General features: G+C 35.7%; 2 protein-coding genes and 1 long non-coding RNA gene across 5 annotated transcripts in view; 1 reads left to right on the forward strand and 2 right to left on the reverse strand.

The window, feature by feature from the left end:
• Nucleotides 1-16,379, reverse strand: part of HEXO1 (beta-hexosaminidase 1) — a 36,572-nt gene extending 20,193 nt beyond the window's left edge. For 2 of the 3 annotated variants that reach the window (XR_015206599.1, XR_015206598.1), the window contains exons 1-9: nucleotides 15,898-16,378; nucleotides 15,705-15,788; nucleotides 15,568-15,603; nucleotides 11,940-12,051; nucleotides 11,767-11,837; nucleotides 11,256-11,386; nucleotides 10,065-10,081; nucleotides 9,787-9,835; nucleotides 8,489-8,589 (exon numbers count right to left, since the gene is read on the reverse strand). Coding sequence is in view for 1 of the 3 variants with exons in the window: in XM_086581145.1 (XP_086437271.1) it covers nucleotides 8,489-8,589; nucleotides 9,787-9,835; nucleotides 10,065-10,081; nucleotides 11,256-11,386; nucleotides 11,767-11,837; nucleotides 11,940-12,051; nucleotides 15,568-15,603; nucleotides 15,705-15,788; nucleotides 15,898-16,242 (946 nt within the window). In the remaining 2 variants the exon portion in view is untranslated. Of the gene's footprint in view, nucleotides 1-8,488; nucleotides 8,590-9,786; nucleotides 9,836-10,064; nucleotides 10,082-11,255; nucleotides 11,387-11,766; nucleotides 11,838-11,939; nucleotides 12,052-15,567; nucleotides 15,604-15,704; nucleotides 15,789-15,897 lie in introns of all 3 variants that reach the window. The other variant, XM_086581145.1, reaches the window with a different exon arrangement.
• LOC147481448 (uncharacterized) lies at nucleotides 1,492-3,819 on the reverse strand. The gene is made up of 4 exons (XM_086581146.1): nucleotides 2,684-3,819; nucleotides 2,276-2,582; nucleotides 1,926-2,187; nucleotides 1,492-1,844 (listed from the first exon to the last, which is right to left on the reverse strand). The coding sequence occupies exons 2-4, from the start codon at nucleotides 2,510-2,512 to the stop codon at nucleotides 1,711-1,713; spliced, it is 633 nt and encodes a 210-aa protein (XP_086437272.1). The 5' UTR covers nucleotides 2,513-2,582; nucleotides 2,684-3,819; the 3' UTR covers nucleotides 1,492-1,710.
• Nucleotides 16,380-17,042: 663 nt separating the features above from the next.
• On the forward strand, nucleotides 17,043-17,662 carry LOC147481449 (uncharacterized). The gene is made up of 3 exons (XR_015203736.1): nucleotides 17,043-17,208; nucleotides 17,292-17,359; nucleotides 17,587-17,662. It is a non-coding gene; the product is annotated as an uncharacterized LOC147481449 (long non-coding RNA).
• Nucleotides 17,663-18,649: the final 987 nt, after the last annotated feature.

The following is an 18,649-nucleotide window of genomic DNA, read 5'->3' on the forward strand; positions in this document are numbered from 1 at the left end:
GCAGACGGTCTTGTGGTCGTTATCCGACCTTTTGCAAGTAGTCCCTCTCGAGTTTAACCCAGCTACCGTGTTCCTTAAACATACTGGGGCTATCCCTTACTCACATCCTCTAGGGAAAAAACAATTAAATATAATTGTAAGACATTTCCTCACCTAAAATTACACTAACCTCAATTTAAGCTGCCATAGTGATATCTTAAAACAGAAGAACCCTCTTACTAGTAAAGAAAAATTAATCCGTTTTACTTCTGGAACTTGGAAGAACGTCCAGGTTAATTATTCTACTATAAAACAAAAAATTCTTTCTCTTGTAAAATGTATTCATAAATTCCAAGATGATTTATTAAATAAAAAATTCTTGGTTCGAATTGACTGTAGTGCTGCTAAACATGTGTTACAAAAAGACATTAAGAATATTGCATCCAAACAGATTTTTGCTGGATGACAAGCTGATCTGTCTGCCTTTGGATTTTGAGATTGAATATATCAAAGGTGATTTTAATTATTTGCTAGATTTTCTAACGCGAGAATTTTTACAGGGGTCATGAGTACCTCTCAGAGAGGCAAAGGTCGTGGTTATACCACTAAAGGCCGATGAAAAAACAAAAGTAAATATACTTTCCTGAATAATGAAGAAGAATTTCCTTCTTTATCACAACATCTGATATCTTAGCAGAAAGGAAAGTTTATAAAAAGAGGCTATTCTTACTCCTCAGACTCCTTATGTCCCTAATAAAAAGGCAGATCAAACAGTCATTTATCTTTAACCAGGTGATGAGCAGTGGATGCCTGATCTTTGGGAAATTCAGCGAAGATATTTTGATACTGACAGTAAACATAGATATACCTCTGAGGAAATATTATGTAAAGCTATTTCTACGGTGGAAATTTCCACACTTTTTAGAAGCCAGATGCTGAATATAGTCCTATTGCTTATAGCAAGGCTATATTCAAGAGATTAATCTCTTACAATGAATGAGGTATAGATCCCAACAGATGCAGAAAGTCAAATTTGACAAACATATATTATAATTATTGGGATTATATCTCGGCTTGTACTAATACATTTTTATATCAAAATGTTAACCGAAAACACTCATGGTTTATTAAACTATGTCCTCAGTCAATTAAGACCAATGTTGTCAACTCCTGAATCGAAACGGGAATCGAGTCGTAAATCGTAAGATTCAAGCCAGATTATATATAGGGGTTGTAAAATTTTTACATATATAAATATACCATAAGAAAACTACTAATCACTTGTTTTTTCTTATTTGCACAGCACTTGAAGAGTCAGAGAATAGTTCTTCCATCATTCACAATGGATATACGCACATAGAGACCATTCCATCAAATCATCAACAACAAAGATAGTTTATTTCAACAAAGAGAATTTATGTGTTATTGAAACTAGTGTTGTAATGCTATTAAAGCTAAATGAATATATCATTGTAATTAAATTAGATTTTTCAAAAAAAAAAATTCAATTACTTCTTCTCAATGATATAGCAAGTTTTTATCACCAAGTCTCACAAAAAACAACAAAACAAGAGTTTGAGAAGACAATCTCTACCATAGACATAGAGTATTTTCCTTTTAAAACCACAAAAATATACTACTAAGTTAGACTTAAATAACCGTAAGTCATAACTCATAACACACTCAAAATTCTAAAAGACACTAATCATCAATTCCCAATTTATATATTCTTCAATCATCATCCATGCTAGACACATCCTCCTCACTTTCGACTCCATCATCATCTTCACTTGTGTCTTCTTTCTCCTTTTCAACTTCTTGGACTTTCTCCTTTCCTTTATCTTTCAACCTTAAATCTCTCGGCCCTATAAAAAGATTGGAAATGTTTAATTACTTAAAAGAACATTATAAGAAAGACTTAAATAGAAAATTTTACACTTCTTTACCTCTCTTTTTCTTCTTTGAACTTTCCCCAATCTCAAAGCATTCATGCATATCCATCCATGAATTATCGGTGGGAAGACACGGTGTTTCCTTTTCCGTGATCCATTCATCATCTGATTCCATATCTTCCAAAGAGATTGGATCATAAGAGTCTCCATTCTCAACTCTTGTCTCTTGCCTAGCTTCCAATTGAAGATTGTACTTTACATACACCAAGTTACTAAGTCTTTGTTGCTCCAATCGATTTCTCTTTTTCGAATGAACCTAAAAATATACAAAACCATTATGAGATATAGACTAAAAGATAGCTAAATGCCTATTGAAACACTCAATAAGTTTGGTTCTCACTTACATGATTAAAGACACTCCAATTTCTTTCACAACCGGTGGCACTACAAGTATAACTCAAAATGCGAATGGCTAAAGTTTGAAGTTCTAGACAACTCCCTCCATAAGTGTCCCACCACAATGCCGATTGCTTCTTATCCCTCAATTGAATAACCATGACACTACCAAACAAGTCTTCCGCATTGTGAAACTTCTCAAGTTGTCTATCTACCTTCAATCTCATTTGAGGTGTTGGACACATAATTTCAATGCATTGGATGAGACCTTTTTTAACTTCATGGTCGGCTAGAAAGGTAGGTGAATAATGAAATCTAAAAAAAAAAAGTATGCAACAAAATCCAAATAAGTGTTAACATAAGAAAAAACATTACCTTGTGCATTAAAACAAATATAAGTTATGTAGTTAACTTACGTTGGATTAAGATAATATGCCGCCGCATGGAGAGGCCTATGCAATTGAGTTCCACCTCTTTAGAACAATTTCCAAAACATCATGACATCTACTTGCTACTCCCTTGAAGTTGCTCAAAATCTTTTCTCTTGCTTTGTCCATTGCCTCATAAATGTAACCCATGGCCGGCTTGGCATCCCCATCAACTAGTCTCAATATTTTCACTAAAAGAAGCATACACTTGAGGCAATACTTGATGGCATCCCAAAAACGAGCATTCGCTAGAACTATTTGTTGGACATCATACCCAAGAGAACCTTTCTTGGAAAGAAGACTATCTTGCCATTCTTGACATGTAAACAATTGTTTTAATCCCTTCTTTCAAGTATGGATGCTTCTCAAAGTCAAGTAATTAGTTGCAAACCTTGTAACTCTAGGTATAAGCAACTCTCTTCCTTTTGTACACTTCCTCATCTTGTTTAGAACCCATCCATGCCTATATATGAACACCGTTATTTTCTTTGCTTTTGAGATAGTATTAACATGTGTAGGCAACTCACCAATATCTTGAAGCATTAAGTTCAAACAATGGGCGGCACATGGGTTCCAAAATATTGTCTTCCTCTTTTCCATCAACATTGCACCCGCACTAACATAAGCCGAAGCACCATCGGTTACCACTTGTACAACATTCTCTTCTCCAATTTCTTCAATAACACCATCTAAAAGCTCAAAAAGATAATCTCCACTATGAGTCTCATCCGAGGTGTCAATGGACTTGAAAAAGAAAGTCCTTTTGGGACTATTGACAAGAAAGTTTGTGATTGATCGATTCTTTCCATCGGTCCACCCATCCGACATAATGGTACACCCTTTTAGATTCCATTCTTTCTTGTACTTTCCCATCAAGTCCACTTTAATTATATTCACTTCTCTCACTAAGAATGTTGTCCTCACCTCATGGTAACTAAGGTGGCTTAAATCCATTCCCAAACCTAGCAACATTTTGCAACATCTTGATAAAATAGTGATTCTTGACCAAATGGAATGGAAAAGCATTAGCATACAACATCCTAGCTACATCCACACAAAGATCATCTCTATCTTGCTTCTTCCAAATAAAATTCAAAGTAGTTGTAGTACCACTTGATTTCTTTTTTAATGGTTGAAACGTTTGAGCAAAAGCATCTAAAACAAGTTTCCTTTTCTCACCTACAATTTCTGCACCCCCTTCTTCATCTCCACCAACATACTCATCACCTAACAATTGCTTTTTCATCTTATTTTCCTCTAACAACTTAAAGAAAAACTCTTTTACACCACTTTCAACTTTAGCACATGCAACACATTTTCATGAGTACAAGCTAAATGATGTTTAATTCTAAAAACACCTCCGAAGTACTCTTTCCCACAATAGTTGCACTTAAGCTTTGCCTTTTTCCTATCACCCACCTTAGTGCAATGCTTCCATATAACATCATTTTGGGTTTCTTTCTTTTTCTTAGTCATGTTCAAATAGAAAACTAAAATACTAAAGAAATATAGTAGGAAAAGAAACTTTGAACTTCACCTTAAGAGAAATGTTGAAAGTTTTGGAGTATAAGAAAGTAGAAACCCTAAGAGAAATCCCCAAATCTCCATTCCACACTAATAATACTCTAATTTTCGAAATTTCTGAAAACATGTAGACATAATGGTTGAAATTTTTGAAAAAGGCTGAAATTTCGTTGAAATTGGTCTAAATTTCGGAATGGAATATGGGCTAAAGTTATATGGACCTGACCCAGGTCTTATTAGGTTGGGTTGGACCTAACCAGGTCCATATAAGTGATATAACCAATAAAACCCTTCATGGCTTTGTCAAAACAAAAGAAAAAAGATTGAGAAGGAGGAGAGTTATCGAAAAAAAAAAAAAAAAAAAAAAAAAAACTTACCTGTAGAAGTAGAATTAGAAGAAGAAGAAGAAATAGAATCAGAAGTAGAAGAAGAAAAAGCAGTAGAAAACTTACCTGTAAGTTCTTTGATTTCTTTCTCTTTTTTCTTTTGTTCTTGATTTGTACCTGTTGCTGTTTTTTTGAATTGAAGGAATTGTTATTATTTTCGATTCCTACGATTTTGCGATTTGAATCCCGATTTTGTAACGATTTCTGTCATTACCGATTTGTTGGTACGATTCTGATCTTTTTTATTACAACTCGACTCGAGTCGTATGATTCAAGTCGAGAATCGTACTACTTTGATAACACTGATTAAAACTGATTACCCTTACTGGATTTTTCAATGATGGGAATGTTTTGGTCCTGAACTATAAATTCTCCCTGAAAAACTTTTAAATCTTTTTCTAAAATGGACAGAATACTATCCTCAATTAAAAGGGAAAGCAAAAATTCCCATGGGATTATCATCCTTAATATTTTATACCTTATATGGTATACATTGGATTTCTAAATAAAATTTTAAATGTGAATATAATCACCTTAGAGTTCCAGTTCTCAAAAGAAAGTTCTATTCCCGATGGTAGATCACATTTCCAACATACAAAACTATTATTAGCATTGAAAATGATTTAAAATCATTCATTGAACAAACTCCAAGAAACAATCCTTCAGAAGTGATGGATACAGGGAATCCTTTTGAAATGATGAAGAATCTAATTTGATTCCAGAATCCTTATTTTTCGGAGAGCCAAATTACCGACTTATGTATGGAGAAACTCAAGAGCCATTTTTTAACTTCATTCAAGCCACCTTCAAGTGCTAAGTCATCCTCTAGCACTAAGGATAAGTCACCTCCAGAAAATGCAGTACTATCCTCTTAGCGAGATGATGTCTCTATGACCTCTAATAATAGTTAGGAAGAGGCAAATCAATTTGCTTGCCTAGCAAAAGAAGGCCAGCCAGAGGAAAGTTTGGGTGACAATTTAAACCTTACTAAAGCCCTCACCCAGATTTATCCAGTTTCCTCTAATCCTCCAGAGGAACCTATTGAAGATACCATATGGGACATTTTTCAAAAGGCATATAAGGCACAAAAGGAGATTCAGACTACTTCCTTTAAAACATAAGGACAGACAAGGACAATAATTTCTAGCACAGTAAGATAAGGCCTTCTGCACAATAATATTTCTTATTGGCAAACATAATTAGTGCCTATGACTCGTGAAGCGGACATAAAGCCATATTATTCACAAAAGTCAAAAGGCGAATAGTTAAGACACATTATTTTGCTCAAAATAAAGATTCTTATCTTTTCAGCAGAAGTAAAAGACAAGAATGCTTTGTCAAAGTGGCACAGCCAATTGCAACTACTTCAGCACACATAGTCACTTCCTGTGCGAACTTCAAATTATGTTTTGAAATCCGACTACTATAAAAGGTTACCTCATCCTTGTTAAGGGATATCTTTCATTTCCAGTTCTAATTTTCTTTAATATTGAGTTTGCTCTCTTTTCCCCCTATATTTCACCCTTATAAATAAAAATTAGTTTGTTTTTAGTGTTCTTGTTGCTGACTGATTTTTTCCGCAATTATCAGGTGTTTTACCTGATCTCTTTCTCTTTTCAGTATATGGAATATGAACTCTACCTTATAGTGACTCCAAAGTTACTCCACCCCTAAAAGTGGACTTACAAGATGAATTGAGGGCTGAATTTTGGTGGAGGTATATATCTTATAAAGAAGAACACTCCTACAAAAATTTAGCTCAATTGAATTTGTTTAACTTTGTCAAAAGTTATATCGGAATTAGAATAATCTGGACAGTTAGATCATTCCATAACATTCCAAACAATTTTTGACAAGGTTGTACATTTTCAAATGAATTGATTTTGTTTTGAAGATGATCTCTATTGTGAAGAGAACATCTCCACCAAAAATCAGCCTCAAATTCATTATTTTTAGTTTTGGAGTTCGTTTTAGTGGAGTTCATACAACCATATAACCTAAATTGAAAATTTGAAGCGAAGATTGATCAACAACAAGATATTGCAAATTTTCAAACTGGTTTTTATATATCCGGTTGTATGATCGATCAACAAGAAGATATTGCAAAAACTTTCAAACTGGTTTTTATATATATGCATGGTTGTATATTACCAAGGGGGGGGGGAAGAGAAAAAGAGCACTCAATACAAAACACTCAAATTGAAAGTAAAATTTAGAGCTAAGAAAGTAAAATGTGTCCCGAGGTATCCCTTTTATAGCTATGGACTTGAAATTATAAATTTGAAGTCCGCATAGTAGTTGCGACGTGTGCTTGAATGATTGCAATCAAGCGAGCCACCTTGACTTAGATAATTTTGTCTTACTTTTGCTTTATGGATAAGATTCCATAATAGAACTATTTGCTTTTTGACATTAAGCAAAATAACTATTCACTTTTTGACATTAAGTGAATTATTGTTCTGCTTTAGACTTTAAGTCTCCTTCATGGGTCATAGCCATCTTCTTTTGTCTAATAAGTTCATATCTTCAAGTTTTTGTCTTCTTATGGACCACTGCCTTCTATTTAATATTTTGAAAGTACGAGTTATTTATGGAGAGAAGTATGAGTCACAACTAACTGCAGAAACTGCTATCATGCTTGGTGAAACAAGGAAGTCCCAGACCAAACAATCGCTAGGTTGTCGAGAACCTAAACATAAAGTCCTCAAAGGAGTGTGTCTTTCCACTCCTCCCAAAGTCCCAAAACTTCAACCAAAGGAAAATTATACCTTTGATCGATATAACCACCTCTCCCATGGATGTCACATGATAGCAAAAGCCCACATGATAGCAAAAAGCACGATGTTCAATAGTTTACACCCTTTCGGAGAATGCACCCATTTAACCCAAGAAACCAACACACATGTCAGTGACCAAGGAACAACCCAATCACCCTTGATTGTTCTAGAAAATGACTCCAATCTTCAACAATGAATGAGAATGTGGCGAACTGATTCTCTAATAGCCACACACAAAGGGCAAAAGCTGACAATTATCGCACACTAACTGAAAAAGGAGACATGACAAGGCACCAATTGGGAATAACAACTTAAAACCAATTATCACACCCCATGATTTACATATTTGAGTACAAGGCTTTAAGCACCCAATATAGGATTATAATCTCAGCACGCCCCCTCACGTGTGGTGTATCTTGAGCCGAACACATGGACAATTTTTAAACGGGTGACTTGGAGTAACATTGACCATTTGGGCTAGACAAATAGCATGTTCTAATACCATATTGAATTTGGGTATCTAACTTAAAACCAATTGGTGATAAGTGGAAAGCCCCATGATTTACATATTTGAATCATTGAATGCAAGGCTTTAGACACCCAGCACGGGATTATAATCTCAACAACTTCCTCGGAGATTAACAGAGGGATGAGAACAAAAGTAAAACTAGAATGATTTGGCTTAAAATCTCCCATCCTTGCCTATAGCTCAGAGACGACGAACTATATCCGGTCTCACGTCATGACGTGACGAATCACCTCCATACTTAGCAAGAGAGTGGCCAAACTCGCGATATCCGGATCTGTCAAAGCAACATGAATTCCTAGATCCAACCAAGATTTCCAGTATTTAGCCGCATGGATTCGCTAATAGTGCGATATTTGAAAACTGGGTAGTCTCAGGAAGACTAACTAAAATGGTCAATCCGCTACCCATTTATCATCCCAAACCTTGTCCTAGTTCATACTTGAACACTCAAGACCTCTTTGGACCCCTTCCAAAACTCCACACTTACAGAACCTGAAACCATTGTACTCGGGCACTTACAGTCTAGAATTTGAAAATGCCAAGAACTGTAAGGAATAAAAGGTTATTACAGTTTCACCTGTCAAAATGCCCGAAATCACATCAAAGGTAAAGTTTTTTGTGACATCAAGCGGCTCCCTACACGTACGAGAAGGCCAAAGATCAGGATATCCAGTGCCCCTGGCAAGGAAGAAAGAATCAGGTCACACAATTGAAATTAAAAATGCGCACAATCAGATAACTCAAGGTCAAGCACTAGCTAGTCGAAGAATTATTTCATTAGCTTAATATATGAACAACAGAAGTCAGAAGCTGAACTAACGAGATTTTCAACTTGTATAAGATTACAAATAACATCCTTGACCAGGATCACTCATTTTCTTATCTAGAGATAAAGTTAAAAAATAAAAATTCCATGCATCCTAAATTAAAAACTTATAGTAGGGTGCAGATGATACCACTAATATATGTTCAGACAAACTAGTTGTAAGAGCATCCCTTTAGTGTATTCATTTATATGGTATTTGTGTTTTATATATATATATATATATATATATATATATATATATAGTATAGTCGGCACATGCCATGCACATGTCAACTTATGTAAGTATTATATATATACCTCACGGAGAAGAATAAATCAATTCATTATTTTCTCTTAGACTTATTCTCTTACACTAGTAGCTGAACATGAACCCAACTTTTGTTTACGTATATAAGCACGTCCAATGTCATCTATACAGTAGTTGTCAGAGGCAGCTCTCGCCCATTCGGGAACTAAGTTCTTTCATTGGGTCCCAATTTTCATAGTGTCCTTGCAAAAGTTCCGTTTTTCCTTATGTTACATAATATGATAATAGTATTCCTGAGAGTTAGTTTGTTTACTTTTTATTCTTTTCATTGTAGTTTTTATTTCAAAATATTTAATTTCATCTGGCTGCTTTTAAGATACTAAACTTATTCTACTCGAAATCAAATGTTTCCAAATCTTTTAATCCATAAAGGACTCTCATTATAGTCTCCTTGTCCTCAACCTACACTGGGATGCCCCTGGTAGTTGGGTATTATGTGAAAACTAGTAAATTTTTCCAAGGGGGATTATTTGAGCTTATTTCCACCTCTAACATCAAATAAACTCTTTACTTTTTTGTTTATTTATTTATTTATTTTCTATTATTATTTTGAGCACCAATCTTCGTTGCTGTATCAAAGCACTAATAAAAATCCCATATGAATGAGAAACACTTTTTAAATAACTATTAGAATATAGGCTATGTAGTAAGGGTAGTAGGTATATAGACCAGTTGAATCTACGGTTTACACATTATCGAATAGAAACAACTTCACGGTATCAAAGCAAGAAACATTGTTTACCATGACTCTGCGTGGCCTGGAATATCTATCTCTGCCATAACATTAATGCCTGGGACAAGAACATATAAAACATTCAAGATGAAGAGAAACAAGAAATGATAATTTCCTAGACTCAAAGTGGGTTATTTCAGCTCTGATTGAATGCTGATCTTAAAGTTGTTTAATGATAGATAATCTGATCAGTTTGGTTCTGAGTTCTGACAATCCCAAGATCCTCCTAATTTAATTTAAGAAAAATCTTAACTAGAAAGTTCTTGGATTCAGGAGACAGAACATACCTCTCATTTTCGCAAAACTTCAGTGTACACATGTACCACAAAAAACAAACACAAAAAAAAATACAAAACATAAGTGAGAGAATTTAAAGAACACAACACATAATTATATCACTACTAAGTTAGGTTAAAATTTCCTGAAAAATATAATGAATACACTCCAGGTTGTCTTATGATCGTTAGACAACAGAGTCTGTGGAGTAAAGAATCTAATTAGTCCTGTCTTTCCTCTTACATTGTAAAATCTCATGGAAAACGTTTTGACTTTTGGAGGTTGATTCAAAGGCATAACACATGGGCAAAGTTTAATCTGTCAAATTAGCACCTAAGCTTTGCATTGAGACTGTTAATTTAACTAATGATGCACGGATACTACTGTTTACCTATTGCACTGGTGTCCACTGGGTACAATACTGGTACTGGGTACACTTCGGATATTGCTGAAACGTATTGTTCCATATCCTCACATAGCTATGAATACAGGGAGTACACACAAACATAGATGGAACAGAATAAATAGAGAAGGATGAAGAGGAACTCATACAGACTTCGTTGCTAATCAATAATCACACCACCACCTTATGTTTGAAATCATATTAAAATGCTATTTTTGCTAAGAATTTTATATTCCTCTATCCGTGCCCGTATCCTAGATTTTCAAAAATTGTACCATATTGTATCCAAACCCATATCACCGTATCGGTATCAGTGCCCATATCCATGCATCATAAGTAACGTTGCCAAAATGGACACAGGTGGAACACAATATAGACACGGCATTTCATTCAAAAAATTGTCATACGGGGTATGACTACTGTTTTGAAGTGTCCATGCGACAGAGGGCCATTACTAATTCATGCTTCGAACATGCTTCTCTGAAGGATAAAAACCACAAAAGCGTCCGAAATTTCCCCAGAGGGACTTCAAGTATTACATTAAAAATAATAATAACAGAAATGTGTGAGTAACGGGACATGAGAAGAGAAGAGCTCATGGAAATATGTTGTTTCTAAATAGTTTTGTAACACGTAGTTGAAAACGGAAATGACCCTACATCAGGAAAACCTTGGTCTTTTTCGAAACAAATAGTTTTTCGATACTCTCATACTCTGATATTGCATATACTCAAAAGCATATACACTGTTGAGTAAACTTTTTATATCACAAGGACAAATAAAATATCACGGGACTTACTCGACAATATCGTAAGCATCCTCAACTGTATATCGCTCCCACTTTGAATATGAACCTTTCCACAAGTCTGGATATGAAGGTACCTCCAAAGGAAATGACTCCTCGTCTATAATGTGCCAGTGAAGAACATTCTACTGAACGTGATTTTCAAAATCAGATATGCATTCAGAAATTTAACTGTAAAAGCAGGGTGTTAAGAAAAGAAGTAGCAAAACATTTTTTAACACTCTAGACGTAGTAAGGCTGCATTTGGTTATGCTATATTTATAATCTCTCTACTTTCTTTTTTTTTTATGGAGACCAACATACATCACACAATCTCCATTTTCTCTAAGAACTTGTGATAATTGCAGTCGTGAATAGCACAATCATTTATGAAATAGCATCCTCTAATAACTTTTTGCGACTGCAATTTGCATCTGTATGAGTTCATCAAAAAAGATGAGTATACTCTAACTGAAGTTTAGCTTAATTCTTTCAGCTCTAGATAAATGTGAAAGTCATTTCTTACAAGTTTAGCGTAAGACATAGACTCGATCACTTGTTTAATCACAGCAATTGGTAGATAGTGCCGCGACGTATCTGTGGAACAACAAATACACTATTGACATCAGCGAAATCGAAAAAAGGAATACGTAAAACATAACTTGACAACTTTTCTCTTTCTAAATAAACTTTGTTTACCAAGAAGAAGCCCACGAAATGCAAATTTTGGCTCATCTTGGATGTACCAAGGTGCCTTGTACACTTCAACTAATTTGGTTTTGTAGCTGAAAGTACAAAGTTGGCTGAATGTCTGAAAATGATTAAGAAAAAGTGGGTAAATGTATCAGATTATTGTACTGTTTACAGAACTTAAACTTCACATTTCTATCGAAGTATACTAAATAAACTATAAACGACAGTGTAAAGAGACATTTACACTAAAACATAATATATAAATGACCAAGATATCTGAAGCCCAGGTTGTGAACCCCAAAAAATATACTTTCATTAACAAATACTCATAATAGATAATAATAACAGACATCCTTACAGAGATTCTCATGACTTGTTTATAGGTGGATTTCAAGTACGGAGTTTCCAACATGGCGAAGTACCAAAACTTAAAGTATACCACATATTATGAGTGTGCATCGTGTCCAATACGGGTCGTGGACACATAACCGACACAGATTATTTTTGAAATATAGTGTGTCCATGTAACATAGCAAAAAACTTTATTTTTCTAAAAAATCCTTTTACTTTGGGCTTCTTGCTCTTTGCCCCCCCTTCCTTTTCCTAGATCCTTGTCTTTTTTTCCTAACCATGTTATTTGGGGTTCTTAAGTCCCTTCCAAGGCTGTTTTCTTTGTTTGGTGTGCTTCTTTGGGGGTATTTTTTTCTTTTTTGGATTGGCAAGCCTGTTTTAAATGAGATTAGTAACTCTTTGATGCTGGCGGGGTTCGAGCCCCAGACTTTTGGTATCATCACCCAAAGGTTTTACCGACTTTGCTAGTCGGCACCTGCAAATGTGTAGGCAAGCCTATTTTTAAAGAGATCAGTAACTCAATAGTGTGTAGTGGGGTTCGAACCCCAGACCTCTGGTATCATCACCTAAAGGTTTTACCAACTTAGAAGGCACTTACTGGGTCGTATTTTAACTATTGATAACCTTCAAAAGAGACGTTATAAGGAGTTTTTGATCAATTGTTGTCCTTTATGCTTGTTTGATTGCAAATTTGTTAACCATGCCCTTATTTTGTGTCTTTTCTCTTGAAGGGTATGGAGTGCTTTTATTTTGATGTCAGGGATTCATTGGGTTTGTCTAGGATCGGTGAAGTTGCTACTAACCTCTTGGAATTTATATGTTCACTCACGAAAGGGGAGGAGAAGTTGGAGTATGGTTCTCTTTGCCATTGCCATCTTGTGGGGATTATGGTTGGAGCGAAACAAAAAACACTTTGAGGGAGTTTGGACATCTTTGGAGATCATTATTGGTCATAAAAGGCCTTCTGTTTTTCTGGTCTAAGGTGCATGAGGAGACACATGACTTCCCGTTTGAGCAGCATTTCGCGTGTAGGTGGGAATCTTTCATGTTCTGAGTTGGAGATGTTTCGTGGAGAGATCTCTCGTTTTGTTGTTTTTTTAGATTGTTATGTGCCGGGTATAGTAGGAGTTGGAGGCGTGTCTTTGGAACGATCCTTTGTCTTTTAGTTTCTTTTTGTTCCTTGTATTTGTAGGATATCTCTTCCTTCATGTAACAATTTTTCTTTATTAATACAAATTCTCATTTTACCGATAAAAAAAACACTTTATTTTGGCGAAGACTAGGAGATTCTAGAAATCTTACAGAAATTGGAAACTAAAATAAGCTAAAACAATATACTTAAACGCGTAAAAGGGTTTAAATGCTCACATTCCCATTCTAATAGGGTTTTAGGATGGGAGGATTTTGAAGTACGGTGTCAAGATTTTGATGCGAAGCAGAGCGGAATCAGTTTGGGACATTTTAAGTCAAGTTGTGCGTGTGTGTGTGGGGGGGAGTGTTGTTATTTATGCATGTTCAAAATAGTCGCTGCCACGTCGCATATTATTATATGGAACGGTTCTAGCTGCAAAGTTAAGTTTGCAGTGAACAAAGTCATTCCAATATCCACTTCCCAATAGAATTTTTTTTTACTTTTTTTTTATTCTCAGTGAGCTAACTTTTGTATTAAAAAAAAAAGGAAGGGGGGAGGGGGGAGAAGTAGTGTACAATGTGGCTGTTATGCCTACATAAATGCTTTATAAAAAGCACTTCAACACCCAAACCAAAACGATCTAACTATCCACTCTGAAGTGGCTTAAGATAGTGAGCCTATAGACTGCACTGTCAAAAAAATCCAACTTCCAGCCAATGCGGGCTTCGTTCCTCTAGTCCAGCTATCATATCCGTAGCACTGGCTCCCTCCGTAGCTACTCTATCTGCTTAGATCTAGTGTTTGGTGGTCAAACATGGGACTGCTTCCACCCACTAGTTCTCTGGGCATTCTTCGCTTTCTTTTGTTCGGCATAGCCCGGATGACTTCTCTTTCATCTTCTTCCCTAGCCCCCTCGAGCCTTGAGTTCACCCACATGAGAATTTTTTGAGCTTCCTTGTCCACTTGCTCCTGAGCTGGAGCAACTCTACCAGTCTCAACAGATTGGGGCAGTGCAATTGTTGGGACCACTATAGAAGCATCCCCAAACAATTCAGATTCATTTTCTGACAAATCATCATCAAGTTCCTCATTTCCTGCAACTAACCCTTCATACTTGTTTCTTCCTCTGCTATAAGGTAGTTGGTCAAGAGGAGTATCGGTAGGCTTGTGACTCTGAATAGGTGTAACCATGTTATTCTTCTCAAAGTCTACACGGTTACTAAGAACACCACCTTGTAACTGTTCACCATCTGTTTCGACCTGAGTACATACCACAACTCCTAGTGAAATCAATTGAAAGTTGCTAGTAGATGCTCTCTGCATGTGAGGGTCTGAGGACACCTTTCTATTAGCTTGTACTTGACTAGCCTCACACACTCTAGCTGGTTGCACATCTCTTTGAGCTTGGAGCTGGGGTGTTGTCCCTAAAACACTAGGCAACAACCTAGGGAGTGGGCTTTGCACTTGACTGGTATGAACAACCATCGCAGTTACACCAATTGCCTCTTCCCTCACTAAGTTTGTCTCGATAGCCACAACACTTGGTGTAACAACTCTAGAGTTAGAGTTACTCTCGTCTTTGAGCCCCCTCTTGGCATATGTTTGTCTCTGTAACCACTTCAACAGGAGTAACACTAGCAATGCCAAAGAAGATGCAAAGTGGCTTCACCAGATTTAAGCTGTATATATTCATGTAAAAGGAGAGTGCAAAGTCATCTTTGTAACGGTGTCCTAGTACTTCATGGTGAAGCTTGAGGTCCAAAAGGTCTACGTTACAGTGCAACTTTAAACAGCAATGTCGCCTTTGAAGAGAAAATACATACTGAAGTGATACGAACTGGCCTTAATTTGTTTGCACTGCACATGGCCACATACCGTTTGGTCGATTTTGGTTGACTGTTGTCCTTTATCCGTTTTTAAAAGTTACTGTATAGTAGTAAATATGTAAACAAAATGGAAAAGGGTCCTTCTGTTGGGTATAGGCCAACATATTCACACATCCACATAAGATCTGTGAAATGAGCTTCCACACGGTGTTAAGGGTAAGCCTTCAGAACCCCTTTTTGGGGGTGACTCTCCTTTGCTTATAGTTTCCCCATTAATAAATGAAATCCACAAAAAATCAAATTACTTAGACGGCGAGAAACAAACCTCTAATCCACGCAATGCACCATAGACAGTATTTGCCTGTAGTAATTCAACGAAAAAATAAACAACATTAAAATCGCAAATACCCTTAAAAAGTAAACATAATTCATCAATTAAACAACTATAAACAATCATTCTACCTCAATCGATGCTTCTCCAACAATAGAAAACCCATCTTTCTTATCAACAAACAAAGAATAGCTCTCATCCACTCCATAATTAAGCTATCATCATCATCAAATAACAACAAAAAACAATCATTAACCCAAATAATTCCAAATCAAACTAATTAAAAATAACTATAAAAATAAAATAAAAAATAAGCTTCCTCACAGTTTCATTATCGGAATTGACAATGATCTTAAGTTCAGAAACATCATAAACAACATCCTTACTACTTCTCCTCAATTTAGAACGATGTTTAAATATAATCGACTTATATCTCTCAAAACCTTCTTTAACAATAACAGAATTCCCGCCAATTCCAGAAACAGCTAGTTTAAGATTCGGATCAATTGAAACTGTTGAGTTTCCATAAGTGAACTCATTTGGTAGTGGCCATAAATAAACTAGTGAATCATCCAATTCGAAATTCAATTTCAAGTTTCTTGATTCGATCAAAGAAACTGAGTAGAAACAGATGATTATCAAAAAGTGAATTGATGATAAAGCGGACATGTTGACGCGTGTTTTTCGGGTAATGAGGATTGAGCTCAAAATTGTAATTATTCGTCGTGGAATGAGTGGGAATAAATAATTTTGATGCTGATTGGAATCAATTAAAAAAAAAAGTGAGTGAAGAATGAGGCCGAAAAAAGTCTGGTAGTTTTGAAGTATTTATACTAGTATATACTCTATAGTGAAGTTTCTAAAGGTTAAATTTGTAACAGCACACATGTTTATGGGGGTAAATATGTAATACACCATGATTTAAAAAATTGCAAAATCTAGAGTACGCATGCTGCCATGTCTACTCTCCCATCTGGGCCTCCACCAGCAAAATGTGAGGGTGTATTGCCCTACAGAAGTCTTGAATCTAGAGTTCTGAATCTAGAGCACCGGTGCATCCAGCGCACTCTAGAATCGCTATTAAAAAATAATTAAAGAGAAAATCTAGTGTGCACATGATAGAGGTCACTACAAGAAAAATGACTTTTGGCCACAGGTACAAGTTAGCTTTAGCCACGGTCTATGGCTGTGGCAGAGTATCTACGATCTTTAGCCGTGGCTAAAACTTTTAGCAGCTGTGGCCAATTACGTATGTGGTTTTGAGTTTAGGTGAGTTTTTGGCCACGGTCCTGTTTCTTTTTTTTTGAACCGTTGATGTAAATCTGTGTTTTTTTATCCGTTGATCTCTTGAAAAATAAAGGAGCACAAAATAAAATGAAATGTATCGTTGCGAAATATTCATCAAAATATCATTAGGGTAAAGCCTTTCGCTCGGTTTTCTTCCCATCTCTCTCTCTCTCGCAATCACAGATATGGGCGGCAAGGAGTGGGTATAAGGTCGTCTCTCTTCTGTCTCCCCATTTCTTCTTCAGGTTGAGCTCTTTATGTTATCGCCCCATTTATTTTTCTAGAAGTCATCTTCTTTCTCCAAATCATCTCGTTTTTCAGCAGCGAAAACGACATCTTCAATTGAAGGTTTGACCCAGTTCTTGATTTTGCTTGGTTTAGTATTTGTATTGGATCAATTTGTTATATATCTAATTCAATTTTACTATTAGCTCACTTGTATCAGGACTTACCCCAGCCTTTTTGAAGTATCTTCGATGTAGACTTTCAGCTGGAGAAGGTAGTTGACTTTGATATCTCATATTCAACTTTGGGCTATTGATCGGTTCCTTGAAAATTTGAAGCCTCTAGATGTCTGGAATTCCTATTTAGTTAACTGTTGTGATTAATTTGAGTATTTGACAAGGTTTCAATTGTGAGTTCCAGTATTAGTTGTTCCTCTTTTAAAATTTACTACTTTTAGTTTTGTATGAATTGATATAGTTTTTTTTTTTTTTTTCTATGTAGAGTTTGGAGCTGCCAGTACTCCTGCAAAAGAAGAGACCATATCGGTCGCGACAAGATTGTCTATCTCTACCAAGGTGCGTATGCGGGTTATACATTCTTATATTCTGTTACAGGGTATTGAGTTCTCTAGTGGGTACTGGTGTATTCCTAGCAGTCAGATGGATTTGTGCAAGCAACAAACTGTCAGAATTATCATTATATATTTTCTTAGCTAGTGGATGATTTTCAAAAACACTTGCAACATACTTTATTTTATGAACACAATAGTCAAAAGCTGTGATCACTCAACCAATTCAGAATGCTACTTGGTTTTGTTCTGTGGAGTCATTGAATGTTGTGTTAATTGCTTAGGCATGTCATTGCATTTGCATGTGCAAATTCATTTTTTCTTCTTTTATCAGTACTTAATAAATGGCAGGGATTTTGACCCCTTCTCTTGACCCCGAGAAAAGAGCCCTTTAACAAGATTACTTAGTTGAGAGCTTAATACACTTGATTGATTAAATAGTTAAATTGTCTAAACAAATATTACTTTTTATGATCTCGTGAACTGTCTTTAAGTGGGTTAAGTTTGAGCAATCATCCCTTTGAAGTATGGGAATCGGATGACATTTTGAAGGTTGATCTTTCTAGAAATTCAATTCAATAGCTGCCAAAGGAACTTGTCTCCGTGCTTCTCTCCGGTAACTAAGGCTGACTAATTCGGTAGATAGCACGTAAATAGGATATAATAGGGTATACATAATCAGTAGTTTTGGAAACTGCCCCGATTCATATTTCCTAATAAAAGAATAGCCAAAAGGGACATCATCTGATCGTTTTGAGGATCAACCACAATGTATATTAGTATGATCCTGGTGAGAGTATCATGAAAAATAAAAATATTCTTTCCCCCTCTAACCAAATCCAATTTGGCCACACTGGAAAATACTCCACGCTTGTACTGTAGTTTCTACTATGGTATTTTTCAAAAAAGAAAAATATATTTCTCTATTTTTCACTTTTTGTTGTAGGATATTTATTTCGACAACCACCGCCGTACTTTGATTATCTATGTTATAAT

The sequence above is a fragment of the Coptis chinensis genome, chromosome 8 (assembly GCF_015680905.1).
Source record: "Coptis chinensis isolate HL-2020 chromosome 8, ASM1568090v1, whole genome shotgun sequence".
In the NCBI taxonomy this organism is placed as follows: Eukaryota; Viridiplantae; Streptophyta; class Magnoliopsida; order Ranunculales; family Ranunculaceae; genus Coptis; species Coptis chinensis.